Here is a 21165-nt window from a genome sequence, read left to right as displayed (position 1 = left end):
TTTCATTCAATGTCATGTTTGAAATTTGAAACATGTTTAAATAAAGCAAAAAAAAAAAAAAAAACATGCATCAGGTCAAACCACTTCATGAAAAGGGAGCGGAAGGAAACCTCCCCACAACATGGGAGCTGACTGAGAGAAGCCCGCGACTCTAAGGTCCCAGGAATAAAATCTGCTTTACACCATCAATAAAAGTTGCAACAATAACTAAACAATACAGTGACGAAATTCAATAAAGACTAAGACACAAGCCTTATCCCGCCCGGCTGATGAGAACACCCCCCCCCCCCCCCCCGGGGTCTGAGAATGGATCCTTCCGTCACCAGGAGGAACCTGCCATGCAGAGCGGACAGGAGCACCGGCTTGCTCTGATTCTGGACATGAAGCAGTTTAATGTTCTTTATAAAAGTGCGTAACAGTAGGCACCAGCGGCACAGGCCCTCGCTATCTAAAGGAGGCTTCTGACCTCCCCTCCTAACGCAGGAACAGCGAACAGCTCCCCTGTCTTCGCTGCCGGCAACACTAGGAAGTTACGAACAGCACCCTTCCTCCGAGTGCCGCAGCTTTGCCCGATTGACGCTACAGTTCGTCTTCAGTCTATCCGCCAACCTGTACACAAGGCGTTTTTAAGATTGTAAGTTCACGCAATGCCCCATACTCCGGAACAGTAGGTGGCGGTAATGCCCCTTTAAGTTGGTTGCCAACCGCCGTAAAACAAAAAGAAGAAGAAGTCATGTGATTTGTGTTTGTGGCTCCTCTCCATTATGCAGCGAGTGTTGGCTGTTTGTTTTCTTTTGTAAAAGCATTTAAGCAGGTATGTGACGCTACAGTTTGACATGTTTTTGTAAGCTATTTAGCATGTACGTATACTTATAATAACGGTTGTTGAGTTAAGCAACCTTTAGCTGAGTATTGCTGTGTTATCTTGCCCAGTAGCTGACATACTGGTATGCTTTAAGTTAAGAACAGAAGAGACAGAATTCGAGTCACTTTCGGTCGCCGAGAACGTTTAACTAACTGGGTCCATTTTTTCCTCAGAGTTCCTTACAGTCTGGATTACACGATAAACCAGAAACCACCATGGCAGACGTGAGTAATGCCCGCCTGGCATTTTTCTATTTGTATCTACTACAGTTCCTGAGGTTGATGTTTATGTACCATGAGGAGGAATAAGCATCATATACATGGCGTTCAGATCAAAAGCTGCGCAGTTGTTGGTGTCAAATTGGAGGCATTGTTAGTTCTTGAAATCTAGTTCATTCACTTCCTCATATTTAATGTTAATTTGGAAGGCTTAATTGTGTTCATGATCGAAATATGGAAACAATCTGGCTGCTGTGAACAAAATGCGTTTTTTAAATTTGACCTTTTCATGTTAGATTAATATTTACTTTATTAATCCCCGTAGGGAAATTAAGTATTAGCAGCATTTGTGCACTTGTGACAACTAAGAGTGAAGGAGGGAGAACAAAACGATTCAGTTATATATAAGGAAAGTACTGAACCCAAGAAGACAGATGTCTCCATGTGTGTTTATCTAATAATGATTACCCTAATCTTCAGCCATCAGCAGGAAAAGTAGGAAGTCCACCAACTCTGCTGTTGGTGTTATAGCACTTTCCTTCCTACTGTTTGTTTGCCATTTTGAAGTGAGAAGGGGGCCATGCAATTGCAGTTACCAATCAGAGCATGTTTTTGTGTGCTACTTATAGTATATAGTGACACAGCAAATCTATGTTACTGACCAAGGCTACTTGACAGCTGTGATCAACAATGCATCTGCAACACAGTGGAGATAGAAAGTTAAAACAGGGATGAGACAGCACACTGTTTCATTTTTTTCTCTTGTTTTCTCTTGTTTTATCATTGTGTAACTGGAATGTCATGCCTCAAAAACTGAATGTGAAGATTTTAGAATAACAAATCTTATAACTACAGATGTGTCATCATTACAATACCAGTACTTACTGACTTGTTTGTTCAAGAATAACTTTATTAATCCCTGTGGGGAAATCAAGTAACATCTTCTTCTTTTTAGGATTTGAAGAGATATCTATATAAGCAACTGCAAAGGTATGTATTATTATTCACAATGCTTCATAGTAGTAGTCAGTAGTAGTCAGTAGCAAACCTATCAGTTGTAAAATGTGCTGTTTGTTTTCCTGAAGTGTTGAAGGTCTTCATGCTATTATTGTGACAGACCGGGATGGTGTCCCTGTTATCAAAGGTAAGCATTTCTCTGTCCTTACCTCCTCTTGGCAGGACTTTCACACTATTGAGTCCTGTTGAGAAAGGTTTGTTTGTCTTATTGACATTATTGTTGGCATTATTTATTTATTTATCATAAGTGTATTAATTGGTGGGAAATTTTTCTTACAGAAACCAGATTTTCCGCAATAGACTCCCAGTGTTTCAAACCAATTCTCTTGCCATATTCCTGCAGTTGCCAATGACAACGCCCCAGTATATGCTTTGAGACCTGGATTCCTGTCCACTTTTGCCCTGGCCACTGACCAAGGCAGCAAGCTGGGCCTCTCCAAGAACAAGAGCATCATCTGCTACTACAACACCTACCAGGTCAGATCCTTGCAGGATTAATGAATATATATCATACTAATAATAAAAACTCTGACATTACACACATAATAATGCATATATCAATTGCACAATTGTTTAGATGTGAAAACGCATATGATTGGTCTGGAGTCTTGACACATGAATATATCTAGTGATAAATGTCAGCACAATAGCACACTTACTGTATTCTGCTGCCATTACCACTGCAAGTAAAAAAGTGGGATATTAGATGGCAACTTGGCAATACTGTATTTGCGCTCTGAAATATTGCTCAGGACTTAAGAATGTGCAGTGCTTGAGTCTGAATTATGCCAGAGTTGTGGTTCTCGAAATTAGGTCAGAGTCTTTAGGAATTACACATCAGTGCTTGTGTACTACTGATGTCTTTAATCCTAATGTGTATGCCTGTCATTAATCTGTCGCCAAACTTCATAACACTTTTTGTTTTTAATCTATTTATTACTAATACTATACTACTACTACTATAACTAACTCAGGCTAAGACTTTCACTAATACTCTGTCATATGCAACAAAATTCTTTGCAGTGCACGGTTTTTCTTATGTGTACATGAATGGCAATAAAGTGTTTATTTATCTAAATATCTATCTATCTCTCTATTTCTACATTGAACAGATTGTGCAGTTTAATCGGCTACCACTGGTTATCAGCTTCATTGCCAGAACCAATGCCAACACAGGTAAAATTTCATTCAATGTGGGAGGGGTGTTCAAGTTCAGTTTCCAAGTTATTTGGCAGTGGCTGCCAAGCTTTGCTTTCACACTACTGTGGAAAAGATTTACAGCAATCAGCTGAAACGGTAAAACAGTAAAACTACCAGCAGGGAACACGAGTAACCTCAATGACACGCCCCATTCACAGGCACTGTTGCACCATTGATATTTATCACTTTTCTGTGTGGAATAAAAGCATAATTGTATTTTGTTGTGCCTCAGACTAAAATCAGCTATTGCAGATATTGGATACAGTTGAGACATTACAAGCAATATTGCCTTGTCCTTTGAACGCACCCACTTAATGGGCATAATGCAGACCAAGCCAGCATAATGCCCACTAAGTGGAAGAAGGAATCAGACAGCATTATACTAACTGAGTGGGCATAACCGCATCCAGCTGGCTGAATAGCTACTGGTCCATGATGACCCCTAAAAACTACTACACTTGGAATGGAACTGGGTCAGCTGTTAGGAAGCCTGAAACTGTTGAATTAAATTTGGACTTATTTCTGATGATATCAAGTTTAGGTTCTACATAGAAATGCTTGTTTTATAATGTTCCAACACTGCACTTTTGTATCTTCAGGTCTTATCATAAGTCTGGAGAAGGAATTTGGTCCTTTAATGGAAGAGCTGAGGCAGGTGGTGGAGGTTCTGTAAGCTCCTGGACTACATCCTGCTTATGGTCATGTCTGTCTTGAATGATGCATTCTTGTCCTGTGGGAATTCTTTACAATTGTTGACTGTATGTCCTAACATTTTTTTTTGCAGAATTTTAGACAAAATAAACATTTTTTTCCAGTGTAAGTAGTTTCCCTGCATTTTATTGATATCGGTTTAATATAAATTATAGTTACATTTCACATTTAGTAATGCTATAGATGCCAAAAGCATTTCAATCAGATAATAATCTCAAAGAGCAAATAAAAGGCATTTGTAGCCTGAATTTCTGCAACACCAGCTAGCTGTATGTCTGAAGATCTTCAGTCAGTTTGTATAATTAAACAAAAGTAACATGCACATGTGTGGAGATGCAAGTGTAGAATTTAAATTCTACAAAATCTAATAAATAGCATGAAAATAACTATATATGAATTTTTAGTCACAAAAATAAAATGGTATACAAAATGATGCAATAAATATTGTTGCTCATGAGAACATCTGAATTTATGAGATGGAGCTGATAAATGTAAATTTGGTTTACAAAGAGAGGGTAATGTTGGTGTACAAACCCTATTTACCGTACATGCAAACATTATGAGATGTCGGATATGAAAGGAGTTGGCTGACATGACATATGACATGGTAGTTTATTTGGATGTTCTTCTGAGCAGATCCAATTATCCATTATGATCTTATACACTAGCCAAGAGAATAGAATAGAATTGTATTAATCCTGAGGGAAATTCAAGCATCCAGTAGTACATACAGGTTAGTACTGAAGAGAATTTAACAAATTAAATTGAGACTATTCCAAATATTTTTACTCTGATAAACACAACAACCAACTTTTTAAACATATTTGATTAGATTGTATTCTATTTTTGCTTATTCAGTCCAGTGAATATAATGAAATGAGCTCATTTGAAGCTTCTGAACTTGTTTGACACTTATCACATGGTGTATGCTGCTTTGCTGGGTTTACATTTAAACACACATGATGTTATGTCTGTGATCATAGCAAATAGAAGTGTGTGAAATGTTTCTTTTAACCAGATAATCACACTGATTGTAATCAAAATGGCAGGATTGTTTTTGATGTAGCCTAAGTGATGTGTTATTGAGTATCTAATAACCTCTATACTAGAGAATATTAAGATTAGTATTCCTTAATTACTCAAGTTGTTTAACAAATGTAGACATTTGGTGTGGTAACAGGTGTCACCAATGATGTTATCAGAGTTCAGTCTTAGGTTTGCACAGCGTTGAACTTCTTTGTCTCTTGTGGTTCCAGTGAAGGCTGTCATCGACCTTTTCTTATCTGTGACTGGAAATAAATGTTGATGAAGATTCTCAATCATCCAGGTCATATTCTTGAGACCATTGAAGCAAGGCGTCTGGACTTATAGAGTTTTCTTGAAGACATTTCGCTGATCATCCAAGCAGCTTCATCAGTTCTAACTGGTGGGGAAACAGGTTTATTTGTGGTGGAGGACTACCAGTCCCACCACCAGAGCCCCCCTGTAATCTCACAGTTGTTAGCCAATGATTAGACACACCAGACAGTCAGTCAGACCAACACAGGTATGTATTGAGACATTTAGAGCTATTGTTTTGTGAGTTTCACACAGACCCACCCACTGAGGTCCTTCACCACATATAAACCGTGTTTCCCCACCAAACATAACTGATGAAGCTGCTTGGATGATCAGCGAAATGTCTCTACAAAGTCTACAACTCCAGATATCTCGCTTCAATCGTTTCAACTGGAAATAAAATCTTACAATAAGTCTCTTGCACATAACACAGCGTAGTAATATCTGCTTATTCTTTTGTTACTTTTAACACATACTTCCTTTTGGTGTCCTCATCAGAATCACTAAGTTATCTTTACCAAGTTACAAAATAAGGTTTAGGTGTTAATTCAAATGGCTATATGTTGACACACAACTCAGTACAAGGACAAGTTTCGTAAAATGTCTTTTGCCTAATGTTCTTTGGTTGTGTGTATCTGCTTTTGCTATATCCACACACTGGTCTGCTTTTACACTTCAAACAGTGTAAAAAGACAACAGTAAAGCAACACTATGGAGTTGTTTAGCCTCCAAACTATATTTCCAAAATCACTCTATGGTACATCAAAAACACAATAGATTGAATGACACCTTCATCTTAGCTTGAGAGCGTCCGTATGGCCTGCACTTGTGCTACGAAACGTTGGGATTATTGACAATAAAAAGTATAATGTATAGTTTCTGAAGAAACTGCAAGTATGGTTGTGAAAGTACCATTTGCTACTGTTTAGCAAGAGAGCTGGGATTGAACCAGTGATCTTAGCTTGTCAAAACATGTTCTTTACTATCTCCACCACCAGACATTGCAAGCCAGACCACAAAAAGCTACCAGAGGTATAAGGTCCTTTCCAGTGTATGTTGAACATGTCAGTGAACACTAGGAAACATGGCACCAACATGTCTGTAGGGGGCACTCCAACACTACAAACCACCCTTTGCTTGTCAGTCTTGTTCACTTTTTGAAATACATATTGTATGTTTAACAAATCAGCATCAGAAGCATGTTGTTACAGTTATTTGTATGTGCAGTATACAGCTCAACTATGTTACAGATGAGCACCAAGTCACAGCATGCATTATATATGCATGTTTCAAAGTGAAGTTTTGTTTGTAGTTGTAATTGAAACACAAAACACAAATCACAAGCAACAGTACACTAGCCCTAGTAACTAACTAAACCACTAGATTATTATCAGTACAAAGCTCAATTTTACTTCTCATTTTGACAACTGCCACATGAACAAAAAAATATATGAAACACCTATAATGCTGTATATATATAAAAAAAATCACCCCTGTACAATTGAAACTAGAAGGGAACTTATCATTTGAGACCAGAATGTTTTTTTGTACCAGGCTGTAACATGTTTATTTCTTCTGTAAAGGCCATTCTAACATGGGAGTCTAAAGGAAATGACTCGCTTCTGGAGCCAAGGGGACCCCTCAAGCAATTCCTGCAAATCCTCCATAGTGCTGCTCTAAATTACACAAAATTAAAGTTTTTTAAATGTTCTTTTTATTCTTACCAAGCTCTTGGGTTGAATGGGGATTATTAAAGTAAATCTTAATCTTAATAATTATATTTAACATTTTGTGCACGTCCCTAAAATGACACCCTGTCATCATAGGGTAATTACTAAAAGTTGTATTGACATCACCACCCCAATTTATCTTTCTTCAATGGAGGTTAAATTAACCACTGCAAATTCAGTTAGCATCTACTCTATTTACCTTATGTTTATAGTTAAATGTTGTCAAGCTTAACTTTACCACCCTTTCAATTCTAACAAAAATGTCCTCCTTGTCATCAAGCCCTACAATAGTGATGCCAAAAGCTTATAATTGTTTATAATTTTGCTTTGTAATGTTCACCTGTGTACTCTACCAATGTCAACACATATGTGTCTACCCTTTGGTGTCATTGTCCACCCTGCCATTCTTCTGTTTAATGAAAATAAACATCTAATCTTCACAAGTTAGTAAAACTCTTATTATCCCTTTAAACCAATCACTGCCAAATAATACATTTTGAAAGACAGATCAGATTACTCTTTTTAAGATTTTATTTAGAAAAGAGAACACAGCTAGTAAAGATTTGTTTATTCTTTCATCAAAGGACTTTTTTTATTAACTAAATTTATCAACTTTTTCTTGAGGAAGGACCTGTGTTTTAAAAATGTATCTGTAATGTATCCATGAGGGTGTAGATATTTTATGATTTGCTCTGCTTTAGGTGCTTGGATTAAATTCATAAAAAGTGTGGAACCAACATGCATTTACAACAGTCTAATGTCAACAAGGGACAAAAAATGGAATAGAAAATTGTAACTTTTTGGGGGTGAAATCATGATGTCTCATTGCATGTTTTTGGTGATATTGACCCTTTACCTCCAAAAGACCTTGTAGGTTCTAAGTGACTGGCCTCTAGATCCCAGGTTAGCAAAAAGTAAAACACTGATGTGCAGCAATGCCTTCTCCTTCTTCTTCTTCTTTCTGCTGTTCCCATCAGGTATAGCCAAAGCCAGTCATCTGTTTCCACCTTACTCTATCCTCAGCATCCTCCTTTTTCACACCAATTAACTTCATGTCCTCTTTTAGCACATCCATATCTCTCCTCTTTGGCCTTTATCTTGAATTCTTGCCTGGCAGCTCCAATTCCAACATTATTCTACCGATGTAACCACTATCCCTTCTCTGCACATGTCCACCTGCACCTTCTTGACCTCCACCTCCTGTAACCTCACTCCTCCACTTCCCTCTCTTTTGTTCACACACAGGTATTCTGTCTTACTATGACTGGCTTGCTCTTCTTTCCAGAGCAAACCTCCACCTCTCCAGGCTACAGAACACAATGTCATACACTGACATCATTGTCCACAGATATTCCTGTAGGACCTCATCTGTCAACTGGTCCATCAACATAGCAAACGAGAAGGGACTCAAAGCTGATCCTTGATGTAGCCTCATGACCTCCTCTGACCTACAGCACATCCCACTACTGTCATACTCCTCATACATATCCTGAACTACTCTGATGTGCTTCTCTTCCACTCCTGACTTTCTTAAACAGACCATAGATCCTCTCTCAGCACCCTGTCATACACTTGCAGCTCTTTCTGACCATCTCTGTGCTTCTCCATTATCATTGTATTTCTCCTCTAATATTCTCAGAGCAAATATTATATAAAGCCATGTGGCCACTGCTGCTTACAAATATCCACTTCCTTTCTTAGCCTAGCTTCCACTACTCTTTCCCATAGCTTCATTGTGTGGCTCATCATCTTTATACTTCTGTATTTGCTACTCTGCACATCAACCTTCCTCTTCTTCAAGATTGACACAAGAACACTTTCTCAGGCATCTCACTCTCACTCTCTAAATTCCTGTTGAACAAACTAGAACAAACAACTGACTGCTGACTCTCCTAGCAACTCACTTGTTAGTACCTTTCCATCTCCATATCTGTCTTTAATCACCCTCACCTGTTGCACATCCTTCCCATCTGTATCTCTCTGTCTCGCTAATCTGCACATGACCTTATCTCCTTCCCTTGTGTCTAACCTGGCATACAGCTCATCATATGCTTTCTGTTTGGCCTTCGCCACCTCCCATTTCTTTTTACATAACCTCTTCTTCTGAATGTTGTCCTGTACTTCTTCATTCCACCACCATTTTTCCTTATCTTCTTTCCTCCTTCCAGATGACAAACCTACCACCTTCCTACTTGTCTCTCTGATCACTTCTGTTGTAGTTTCCCAATCATCTGGAAGCTCTTCCTGAGTCTCAACTTCTGCCTGAAACCCATGTGCAGTAATGTAATAACAACAAATTTCATTCTTTGCAATGCTATATTCTGTTTAAGTTATCAATACATACTACACTTGCTGCCTGCTGTTCTGTAAAACATACATACATAGAAACATAGTGTGAACAGACTCACCAGTTTCCACCTCAATATTTTGATCCACTCATCTGCTTCAACACCTGTTTTTGCACAAATGTAAAATGTCCGTTCAGGAAACACCAGACTGTGGACAGACAGAAAAATAAGTTATTTTACAGAAAATAGAAGGTAGTATAATATTATGTATTGTGTATTCCTTTTCATGTATTCGCATTCACTCTCTTCAAAAAAATAAAGAGGGTGAGGTTTACCTGCCCTGGTGGTTGTGTGAATTAATAACATTTAAGTTTTTATCTTTGTACTGTTCAGATGTGGTACATTTAATTTTGTTGTATAGAATTCAAGCATTCATGCATTGATATATTGTTGTCATTCTTCCTGTTCTATGACTGTTCTTGCTGGATACATCTGATACTATAGTCATCCTGCTAGAAGAAAAAAGAAGAACTCAGCCCTTCCTGTTTGAGCTAACATTGTGCAAAAGGCAGTGCACTTCCTTCTTTCTTTCTGTTATTACCATGCTTGGCAAACAGCAGCATTGTAGCTGCCATGGGGAAGTATAAGGGGAAACAAGTATCAAACGTAAGATTGCAGATTTATGACTAATGTTAAAAAAGTTTCAAATAGATTTTTTTTATATGTTGATATTGCAGTAGCCTTCTGCTACAAGCTAAACCTGAATAAGCTTAACAAGATGAATCATTTTAGTGTTGAAATGCAACTTATTTTTAACTTAACACTAGAGAGTGTGTGTGTACCATGCTGTCTCTGGATGTGTGTCAATGGCCCTGCAGGTTCAAATTGCAGCTCCTCTCTCTCCCCTAGTGAGATTTTGGGTATCACAATCTCCCTAACAACTGTTTCATATCACCAAACGTGATAATTTTTTAAAAAACCCTGAATGTTAAAAATTATAAATAGTTACAAAAATGCCTATGACCTATAAAAAGTTTTGTGGCTGAATGTTTTTTTAGAGCACAAAGTACGCAGCAATAAGTGCGAAAGAATTTTAAGGAAAAAGACATTTTTCGTGCAATCACACTGATAAAGCTGTAGAATAGTTTAAGAATGAAAGGAATTTGTTGGGTTTCTTACCAGAAGCAGTTGACTCTGTCCTGTGAGTAGTCAAACTGGACTGCAGAACAGGCTCTCAGATCCAGGGTACGAATGGGCTCCTCACACTAGTAAGCAAGGAGTACAACTTCACTACAAGCTCAGTGTGTCTGCTGTGAATAGAAGCAGTTGTTCCAGCCACACACTGCAATCTAAAATGCAGAGGTGACATTCACCACTGGTTGTCCTAAGGTCCTGACTTAAGCACAAAGGAGACCCGTGTAAAACACACCCCTGATAAATTTATTTATTCATTTATTTTGTCTCTGTTTCATTGATTTCTCTCTCCATGTCGACAATAGTTGATTAAATGTTATTGAAAAGAACTGACCCTCTAAATAAGCTCACCATGTTGTCTTTGAAGTATTTCAGTTCATGTCTGTTGAGTGTGAACCACCTCTGTTTCCAGGTCTGCAAAAAGTCAATACATTTTATTATTCACCACAGCCACCTTCACTACCATTAGATGTGTTCAGAACTCTTACTTTCACAATGGCTCCTTGTTTCACCAGATAACCTTCCTTAGTGCCCAGCTGTAACAACATGATTTTAAAGGACAATTCTACTTTATTCCAATTTCAGCTCAAATGCTACATAAAATAAAAAGCAACCAGTACTCCTTCATCCTCTCTGTTCTGTCTACCTCTTCTCCTTATATTGATTTGTTTGTCTGTTATGTTTGATGACTTCCATGCTCAGGTAAAACAGCACTTGTAGCCCAATTAGAGTTAATTAAGCCTTAACCAAATTTCCAACCTCATAATTAGGAGTAATTTTAGGACACATTTCCTTTTTGTTATTGGAATTATAATTAATAATTATATTTATTATTGCTGATAATTAAAGCTGATTTCAATTGAACCCACCACCTTTGCATGTCAGACACAACGTTTGCTGTATGAATCATAGTTATAGTGCTCCTCTGTAAGGCACATACCGATGGTGCATTTGGCACCAGATCATTTTCTGTGCGGCCTGTTTGCATTGCTGTGTGAACCCGCACAGACTCGTAGATGGAAGGCTCCTCAACATGCCATGGGTATGGCTTCTTCAGCACAATGAGGGTTCCTAGTTCAGAGACAAAGGAAAAGATTACTCACCCATCTACCTGACTTAGAACATTTCAGAAAGGATGAAGTGGAAGCTGAAAATGACTGAAAATTGTATTACATTGCACAATATGGTATTATAAATAATTAAACAATGATGGAGCTGTATATATATATATACAGGACAATATATATATATATATATATATTGTCCTGTATGCATTTTACCTTTAGCTTAAATAATGTATACATTTTCACTGGCATAGTGACAGGCCTGGCCCAAGGCATATGCGAAATATGCGGTCGCTTCCCGTTCGCTTATAGGGCCCCCAAGAGCAGCTGTAACCCACGTAAAAAATCAGCAACTTCTCTCCTTCTCTGCATTTCTCATGCAAAATCGCTTTAGCGATATTGAGTACTCTCATGAGTATAGTATTGTATGTCATGTGGCTGCGCTGGGCCAATTGTAAAGCAATATTAGTTAAACTTCAAACCACCACTGGTAGGTGCAAAGGGGGCGTATGGAAAAGTTTTCTGCGGGTATGGTTAAAGGTTTTTGGTTCGCTTAATCTTGGTTGACAGCGCTTTTTATTAAATGTACTGAATGATGACTTGTAGCAGACTCCACCGCGATCGTACTATTGAGCGAAAGGAGCTTTGTGTTCAACTACGGAGCGGAATCGTTGAGTGTTTGTTTGAAGCTAACATTAGCATTAGCCACTTTATTTGTTTTGCATTGACTTGTTAGCCGCGACAGAAACTTCTGCCTATGGTCATTTTTAAGACGCTGCCAAAAGAAAAGATTCCAGCAAGAGTCATCGTGAAGGCCAATCTAAAGGGCTCGATGGACGAGGAAAAAATGAGAGAGTGGCTCAGGGAGGTTTATGTAGAGACCGGATGGTTTTTTTCACGCATCACCATCCCTGCTGATCTGTGACTCCATGCGCGCCCGTCTCACCACCAGGGTAAAAAACCAGGCACTGCCGGGTGAGTTACGCCACCATGTGTGAATGGATTGTGGATGCGTGGACTAATGTATCAGCATTGACTGTGGTCCAAGCTTTTGTGAAAGCCGGCATAATTTCTGAATAGCCAGCCGGCAACGACAGTGATGAGAGGGAAGCTGGCATGATTGAACTCACACAGTTGTTTACTGTTTACTGTACACTGTTGTAATAAAGTTCGACTTAACTCACTGTTTTGCTTCCATTAACCTTTTTTGGGTAGAACGTATGTTTTAGCGTAGCATGCGCCTTATAATGCAGTGAGCCTTATGTATGTGTTGAGTACAGAAATAGACCCTGTAATTGAGACTGCGCCTTATAATGTGGTGCATCTTATGGTCACGAAAATACAGTATGTAGTACGGACAGTAGTGAAGCACTTAACATTACATCACATTACTTACATTCCAGTATAAATAACCAGGGAAGCAAAGGGAATGTCATTAACTTTATGCTTGATAGTAAACATCCAGTTCTGCCTACCTGTGTCACTGCCCAACAGAGGCTGGTTTGCAAAGTGGTTGACAAAGTCGTGAAGAGTTGCAAACTCGTTGAACCCAAAAACATAGCCATTCTTTTTGTGTGTCACATGAAAATGTTTCACTGAATCCTTTGCCCTGTGTCAGGTGACAAACAAACTTTTAATGTTTCAGGTCACAAGTACTGAGAAATTACACTTGTACAGTTGCATTAAAACCTAAATAACATTCCAAAGTTTTAAATTAAAGTCTTTTAATGTTATGCTTTATGTAACTTATGCGCATATACCATTGATTATTTCTGTGACCGCATTTCACCTTAAATTGCCAAATTGTTTGCTGTGTTACCAACTCTGTCTTTTAGGGCCGTGCAGAGACCTTTGGACGGGTAGGTGCCCAAAGTGAAAAAGGGGCACATAGAGCATGAATTTAAAGCATCATACAGAAACACACCTTACAATATAACTGGTTGAATCGCAGCAAGCCATATTCATAAGGGGGATAAAAGAGGGGTGGAGGTACAGCCTATATCCACAAGCCATAATTCAAGCTGTACATTCATTTAGAATGTAAGAAGATAGTGTGTTCAGCTAAAATCAGATCACCATTAGGGGGATCTGGGGGTCCTCCCACAGAAAATTTTTAATGAAGCAGAAGCCATTTCCTGCATTCTGGTGGATTTCAACACCTACTTTACCTACAGAAGTAAAGGCTTAACTTAATAACTATTACTGAGATATTAAATAATAACTCCTTATGTATTTTAAGCAATGATGACAAATACAAAACAAACTGAAAATGAAACAGTTTTGTCAACCTCATGGTGGCACTACACTAACTGATTATTATAACAAAATAGGTTTACATCTGTTACTGTCTACCTCTGTGCCACCATAAAACCACATTTCTGTTTCACACTATTCCCAATGAGACCATCAGACTGTCTGATTTTAGAGAGAAGACTTCACAGAACAGATCAGATTAAACAGATTAGAAACAGATTACTCAAAGCTTCCAAAAAAGCTGCACAACAGGTAACTTCTGTGCTGATGTGTCTGCTTGCGTTGATCAGCACACACAAGCAGTTCAAATGAAGTGACTGAAACACAAAGGGAGGGATCAATATCATAGAAGGAAACCTGCTCCCTGTCTCTCACTTCTGGCTTGTCCTAGCTATGTGCCATAAGGTCCGCTGTGCGTTCACAGAACATGTTCTTGCAGCTGAATCTCAGACCTCACCTGGCAACAAAAAATTCTATTTTCTGATTGGCTGATAGGTCGCTAGTTGCAGACAGCTGTGAGTGTGCAGTATGCTGTCAGGTTGTCTGGTTAACTAGCAGCTATAACTTGTTAGGGGTGTGTGCAGTCAGACGACACACTGGACGCTCATGGCTCAATTCACTTCGTCAGTCATCCTGGAAAACTACACTGTGCACAAACAACAACAGAACAGGGCCAAAGACAGAAGAGTCACTGGGAGTGGAGGTGGACATTTGCCTGGAGCCTTGGCTGACCGGCTAGAGCCGCAATGTCTGCTAGATGCCCGATGGTGTGAGAGATGTTTAAATAAAGAAGTCCCAAAACCTGACAAGAACAAAGGGGAGCACAGGACAGACAGATCACAAGACACAGGTGAACACAATCAGGATGGGGCAGACAATCAAACAGGCGGGAAACACAAGGGAATGCAGAGGAAAGACAAAGTAAAATAGGAAACAGAAAACAAACAATCCTGGGTGGGGCAGGCTGGCCAGCCATGGAGTAAGCCTGTTCAATGGCCTCCACAATCCAGTAGAAAAGCCAACTGGGCGTGGGCCCCTGTCCAGGCTGCAATGACATCGGTGCCTGTCCCAGCCACACCTGCTATCGCGTCACCACCAGGGTGGACATCAGATGCCCAAGTTCCCTGGTCAGCAAACCAAATGCCTGAAGCACCGCATCATTTGTGTCACTCAACTCCCTACCCCCCTGGTCCAGCTGAACCATCTGGGATTGGGCCAGGAGGAGCACTGACAGGGAATTACCAATCCGGCCCATACGAGCAGCCACACATAAGCCTTTGAGAGAAGGCTGTCAGTGACGCGGCACTGTGGCCTGGGGCATCGTGCCCTGCGCTTCGGCTATGTGCAGGTAGCAAAGCTCCTATCAGGGACTCCTGAGGGTGGGACCTCATCCCCGCCCACCTGGTGCAGCCTGTCCTCTCTCATTGAGAGTGGTAAAATGCTACAATTAATACATGGGTTCGTCAAGGCCTCCCTTAGGCGCCTGACACCCAGAGACCTGGGACACAGGTCATGGCCATCATCCATCTGCATCTGGGCCCCACACGAGGTACAGCATGTTGCTGCGTGCCGGTAGCCGACGTGTCACACGTGACTTTGTTTATATAAGTTCTCGACCTGCACGTAGCGCAAGGAGACATATCCACTCTGTGAGGGAATGAAACAGAACAACCAGAACCTCAGTAACAAAACACACACCATGAATCCCTAAGAACAACAAAATTACTAAACCAAGAAACCAAGGATTATTTTACCAACAAAACCCAAGACCATGACACAAAAGCACAAAACTAACTAATCAACATCCCAGACAAGACCCCATTTTGTCATGAACCAGCTCAAGTTCAGGCAAAAGAGGACAGTCCATGTAACATTAAACTTAAGACAAAGACCCCATAACAACCGAATAACAAACCCCAGGAGCCACAGGCAGATGAGGGAAAAGGGATGGGTCATCACAATAGTGAAAAGAGGAGTTTGATTTATTTCAACATGTTCATCCTCCTGCAACCAAGTCTCAGTGAGACAAAATATACTATAATATATCAACCAATCAATGATTAAATCACTATGTCCTGTTATTTGGTTCTAAATATAGTATGTATAGTGTAAATATAATGTATAGATAGTAGCAAAGAAAGAAATCTGCTTTACAGACCTGTACTGGCTGGCTAAAATGCCTGGGTCAAAAGTATTTTTGGAGTATAGGTATAAATACAGCAACCTTAAATGTGGTTGGTTTGATATGGAGGTGCCAATCAGAGGAAAGTGTTTCCTGACTGACATACTCTTCGACCTTAGGCCAAGTCTATCCAAAACTTATTAACCTGATGATGAACTCTCAAATCCTTTACTAACACATTCCAAACCCCAAAAACAATGTAACAACAGCCCACAAACATAATAAACTTCCTGCACAGAGTTGTCATCTCATCATCTCAGCCAAGAGCCTCCCCCTGGATCCCCTGAAAAGTAAGCGAATGGACTCTGGACTGGGCTAAGGATAAAAAATATGGTGGTTGACCTTACAAAACAGGACAAAAGTGGAGCATCATTTGTTTTCTATTTATAAAAAGAACCCCACCACTGCCAACGAGCACTGTGTGAGTTGAGACATGTTTACTTGACTCGTGCACCTTGTCCTTGAATAGGAAAAACTTCCATGTCACTCCGATGTAAAAAGGGTAAAACAAAAATATTTATTCCAAGCTTCTGCCTTGCCTTATTACAGCCTTAAGCCTTCCTAAACAACAACAGTGCTACTGTCAGAAAACCGTGTGGCTCGATCCTAAATCGTACCTCAACTGCCTGTTACTCCTCTGTGTGCATAAAACAACATGCTCTCTTGAATGGGCAGTAACATAAAATGATTGACAGCAGATTGCATCATCTATTTAAAACACAAATCAAATCAAATCAATTTAACTTTTCCTTTGCCTATTTATGTCATTCAATGAAAACAATTATTTACCTAACATTAACATGAACTGTCAACAGAACACACGTGGCTCTCATGTATACCAAACACACACAATTTGGCCATGTCTACCCATGTTGGGTAACATGGCAGAAACTGTAGGTTAAAAAATACCAAAAGGGAATAACCAACTATTCTTTATGCATTTTAATAGATAAAAACAATTTGTATCTTACCTTTTACAAATGAATGTGGTGTTCTACTTATTATGTCATGCCAAGTGGTCTGGCATGACATAATATTAAGAGATTGTATGCCAGAACACATTCTGGATTAATGTACAATAAATCTAGATTGTTAGCTACCTTAAGTTTTTTTTCATGACTGAAACATTAAGTGGGGGAATTCCATACAAACCTACATCATTAAATCATTTTCATCTTAAAAACATTAGCCTACATTATCTTGGTGACAACACACTTTTGTATATGTAATAACCAGCTAATTTATTTATTAAAGTGGATATAATAAAAAAAGCTATTGTCACTTAACTTGCCTTTGTTCTTTGCAATCTGTCACAAATGTATTGTCTTAGATATGCTCACTGTTTACACTCATGCCTCTATTTATGAGGGTGTTTCTCAATGTCAAGGACACATTTCAAAGATGTCACGTCAAATGCAGCCAAAGGATTTCATTGTCCAATGTAGCTTTGTCATCTATAGGGAAATGTTAAATGATGGCTGTGTTACCTCTGCCACAATCTGACCACAATCCTCTATGCACATACAAAGCTTGGGTGGAGCATCTTTGCACAATGATGAATATGTTGTTGAGCTGTTGCAAACTGTGAAAATTTTAAATACTTTTACTATAATTAATATATATAATTAATATATATATAATTATATAAATTATGATATTATGATTTCATGGAAACTGTTGGATGGCTTTCTACAGTAATTGGGTAGCTTAATTATTTATTACTCACAGCATCTCCAAAAAGAAAGAGATGTGCACATTTACACAAAGCAGCCATAGTTTAAATACAGTTAAGTAACTGCTCCCCACTAAGGTTCCACATTTTCTTCTTGCCCATATTGTTTTAGTTTACATATACTGATGACCCCTTTGTTTGTGTGTGGTTTGTTTTGAGTGTATAATAATTATTGTCATTGAAGAAAAACAGGCAAATAAACAAACAAAGAAACACAAACAACATTTAAAGTAATGAAAACTTCACCAAGGAACACAAACCCAGTAGAAACAAAGTAGGAAACAGGAAGCAAGAACTAGGCATTATGGAATATTTCTTTCATTTAGAATTACACTTACCTGACAGACAGTGCAAAGCAGCCCCTTCCCTCATTGCTGTTTCTCAGGAGGTAACTTCCATCTGTCCCATTGGACAAGAGAAGAGCCTCTGCAGCATGGCGGGAAAGGTCATAGTGATACCATCTGTTAGCACAATAATAATGACCTGAGAAGCAATCCTGATATTGTAAATTTCACATTAGAACAAAGATCCACCTTTTTGATTTAAGCTGTTACATTTAAGCTTGTGATGCAGTAGACTAATATACCTGACACCTACACGCCAACTTGTGTGTGAAGGAAGAGAAACAAGATGTTTAAATTGTGTGCTGGTAAGAGGTAAAAACTTACAACAGAGGAACAGGTCCATTTTGGCCTATGCTCTGTATACAGTACGTTTACTATACCGAACTAAATGGGCACATCCTTTTCTGTGTACCATGTATTACCCCGTAGTTGGTGGCACTGACACAACAACAAGGTTTTGAAGCATGTATGAAACTACCCCCTCCAGACTTGCACAAGTTGTAGTGTACCTGTGAAACAGTTAAGTCTGTTTGTAAAAACAATCTCAGTATCTGTAAGAGTACTTTTTTCATATTTTTTAGCAAGAAATGTAGGGGACTTTTTATTGATGGCTTTGTGTTCATGTGGTATATTTCGGAAATACAACGGTGACCCTGAAGGTCAAAACACAACAACATTTCACAAAACACAACAACATTCCTTACTGTTTTGTTACTGTTTTGACCTTCAGGGCCACCGTAAAATACATATGTTTCTGCTGCTAAAGTAACAGACAGATGAAGAGGAAATTAATAAAAGGATGTGAAAGATTCTTTATTTGCATAAGTTTCTGTTGTGTAAAAACCTCTGACTCTGCGGTCAAGGACAGTACGGTGGTGCAGTGGTCACCTCACATATAGTAGGTTCCTTTTTTGAATTTTCTTTCCATGCCTGTGTAGGTTTTGTACAGGTACTCCTGCTTTCTACCAAACATGCACAGTATATATTAGCATAATCAGGGGGTCTAAATTGGCAGAGCTAGGCTCAGCTTAGCCTACTTTGTCCTGTACACGGTCACAAGGGGCTAGAGCCTGTCCTAGCCATTATTGTGCAGGTGTAAACGCTAAACATATACAACTGACAACCAGATAAGTGTCGCTTTTGATCAGCTGTTTCATATCCATGTTTTTATTTTATTTTTAAAAACTAAAAAAAGGTTTATTTCACTATCACATGTGCTACAAGCAAAGCAGTTTACAGATGGCAGAGTAATTTCATAGATTTTTGTCAACTGTTTGAGGTATTGGTTCTGAAGAACAGCATCCCTGAAGTCAAAACTCTCTGCGGAGCAGTTAGGGGAGCAAGAGACAAACCATTTTAGTAGGCAATTTATTTTATTTCATTAAAAATAAAAGAGACTGTGGATCAGGCAGGAATCTGCACAGAAATCTGGCATTCATGTCATCTGTCCGCTATTCACACTGTCAAGACCTCTCCCCATTGTTTCTGAGGTTGGACGCAGTAAGACTGTCATTTTACATTTCTTAAAAGATCCTGAAGGTTATGGAACAAAAAAGTTAAAGGTAGGATAGGAGATTTTGAAAACTCAGTGAGAGTCAGCCAGATTTAAAGTAAACACACGCCCCTTTCTCTCGGAGCTCACCCTGAAGCCACGCCTCCCAACCACATGGAAGCATCACCTGAAGACGACCTCTCACACCACAAACTTTCCCAGAAGAAAGTCTTATTCTCTGATGAGAAGAAATTCAACCTGGATGGTCCTGGTGGCTTCCAACATTACTGGCATGACAAGGAGATCCCACTGGAGATGTTTTCTATAAGGCACAGTGGAGGAGGCTACATCAAGATCTGTCGAGCTTTGTCCTTCAATGGAACACTGGAGCTTCAGGTTGTGTTTTGATACTCTTTTATTTCTGTTTTAAATATAAATTGCAAATAAATTGCCTACTAGATATTGTTTGTCTCTTGCTCCTATTTCATATTTTTGTGCATTTTTTGAAGCTCTAAATTAAATGCTAATTTAATTTTCTATATGAGAAAGCCATGTCCCATGTCTCCTGAACCACAAGGCTTTTACCTATTTGTCACGTTACAAAAGAGCTGTTCAAAGCCAAAAAAATAAGTACAATTTAACGTAGCCTACTGTTCTAAAAATGTGTATGAGTACCCCTGCTTTTTAGCAAACCTCTGACAGCGTGTCGTTTCTAAGCAGAAGAGAGGTAGAGAAAAGCCACATCAGATTGCCTTACCCCAAAGTCTCTAATTCATTGCTCATCTCCTCTGTAGACGTGTCGCTGTAGAAACTCATCTCTCCGGTCACCACGAATGGGAGAAGACGCGGAAAACAGCGACAAAGAGAAATGTAAAAGCAAACGGACTCGGACACGCCTAAAGAGGAAATAAGCTTTTTAGACGCAGTATGAGATGGTGTGGCATCACAGGAACCTGAAGTTCCTCATACCGAACAGATACAAAGACACTGTTTTTATAATCTGTAGATAGCAGTATTTCAGTTTTTGATCTATTTTAAATAAGAATCAGGGCTGTCAAGTTTTTAACTTTCAGCGACCCCCCCCCCCCCCCCACCAAAAAAAATAAAGATAACTAAAATCTAAATCTCAATCCAAGCTGAAAGGTTCACTCGGGAGGACACCAGGGACAACAATCTGACCATCTTGGACTGCACAGTACACAGGAGCCTCAATGTGGAAGTTTACAGGAAACCCACACACACGGACCAGTTGTTGTTTGATTTGTTTGATTCACACCACCCACTGAAACACAAACTAGGAGTCGTCAGGACCCTGCAGCACAGAGCACAAACTTTACCCACCAGCTCAGAGGGGAAGAAGAAGGAGCAACACCACATCAGGAAGAGCACTCATCAAAACCACAAAAACAAGACCCCTTAAAGATAGGGTAGGAGATTTTGAAAACTCAGTGAGTCAGCCAGATCTTGGGGTCAAACCGGCATGTTCAGGCCTCCAAAAATGTGATCATTTGGGGAGAAAAAGAAAAATAATAATCGC

The 21165-nt window shown here is 39.2% G+C and overlaps 2 protein-coding genes across 3 annotated transcripts; one reads left to right on the top strand and one right to left on the bottom strand.

The window, feature by feature from the left end:
- Positions 1 to 323: 323 nt before the first annotated feature.
- lamtor3 (late endosomal/lysosomal adaptor, MAPK and MTOR activator 3) lies at positions 324 to 4120 on the top strand. The gene is made up of 7 exons (XM_028396292.1): positions 324 to 814; positions 1039 to 1089; positions 2039 to 2073; positions 2169 to 2227; positions 2444 to 2577; positions 3213 to 3276; positions 3900 to 4120. Exons 2-7 carry the CDS (start codon positions 1081 to 1083, stop codon positions 3971 to 3973), a joined length of 375 nt encoding a protein of 124 aa, XP_028252093.1. The 5' UTR covers positions 324 to 814; positions 1039 to 1080; the 3' UTR covers positions 3974 to 4120.
- A 15-nt stretch (positions 4121 to 4135) lies between these two features.
- Positions 4136 to 20516, bottom strand: dapp1 (dual adaptor of phosphotyrosine and 3-phosphoinositides). Of its 2 annotated transcripts, none has more exons than XM_028396291.1 (9): positions 20386 to 20516; positions 18131 to 18253; positions 13101 to 13234; positions 11502 to 11632; positions 11050 to 11097; positions 10913 to 10975; positions 10547 to 10632; positions 9488 to 9575; positions 4136 to 5300 (listed from the first exon to the last, which is right to left on the bottom strand). In XM_028396291.1, exons 1-9 carry the CDS (start codon positions 20442 to 20444, stop codon positions 5277 to 5279), a joined length of 756 nt encoding a protein of 251 aa, XP_028252092.1. In that variant the 5' UTR covers positions 20445 to 20516; the 3' UTR covers positions 4136 to 5276. The 2 variants fall into 2 exon arrangements, with proteins under 2 accessions (XP_028252092.1, XP_028252091.1); XM_028396290.1 differs by lacking the exon at positions 4136 to 5300 and adding an exon at positions 6938 to 9341.
- Positions 20517 to 21165: the final 649 nt, after the last annotated feature.

The sequence above is a fragment of the Parambassis ranga genome, chromosome 22, assembly GCF_900634625.1.
Source record: "Parambassis ranga chromosome 22, fParRan2.1, whole genome shotgun sequence".
NCBI lineage: Eukaryota > Metazoa > Chordata > Actinopteri > Ambassidae > Parambassis > Parambassis ranga.
This window is presented reverse-complemented; position numbering and strand designations above follow the sequence as displayed.

Bases quoted from the DNA above. Each gene is read 5' to 3' on its own strand.
- lamtor3 (XM_028396292.1), top strand. The intron at 2,228-2,443 runs GTAAGCATTTCT...ATATTCCTGCAG, and splicing joins TGGTGTCCCTGTTATCAAAG to TTGCCAATGACAACGCCCCA. The intron at 3,277-3,899 runs GTAAAATTTCAT...TTGTATCTTCAG, and splicing joins CAGAACCAATGCCAACACAG to GTCTTATCATAAGTCTGGAG.
- dapp1 (XM_028396290.1), bottom strand. From the start codon at position 20,444: ATGAGTTTCTACAGCGACACGTCTACAGAGGAGATGAGCAATGAATTA. The intron at 18,254-20,385 runs GTAAGGCAATCT...TTGTGCTAACAG, and splicing joins AATGAATTAGAGACTTTGGG to ATGGTATCACTATGACCTTT. The intron at 9,576-10,546 runs GTAAGAAACCCA...GTCTGTCCACAG, and splicing joins GACAGAGTCAACTGCTTCTG to TCTGGTGTTTCCTGAACGGA.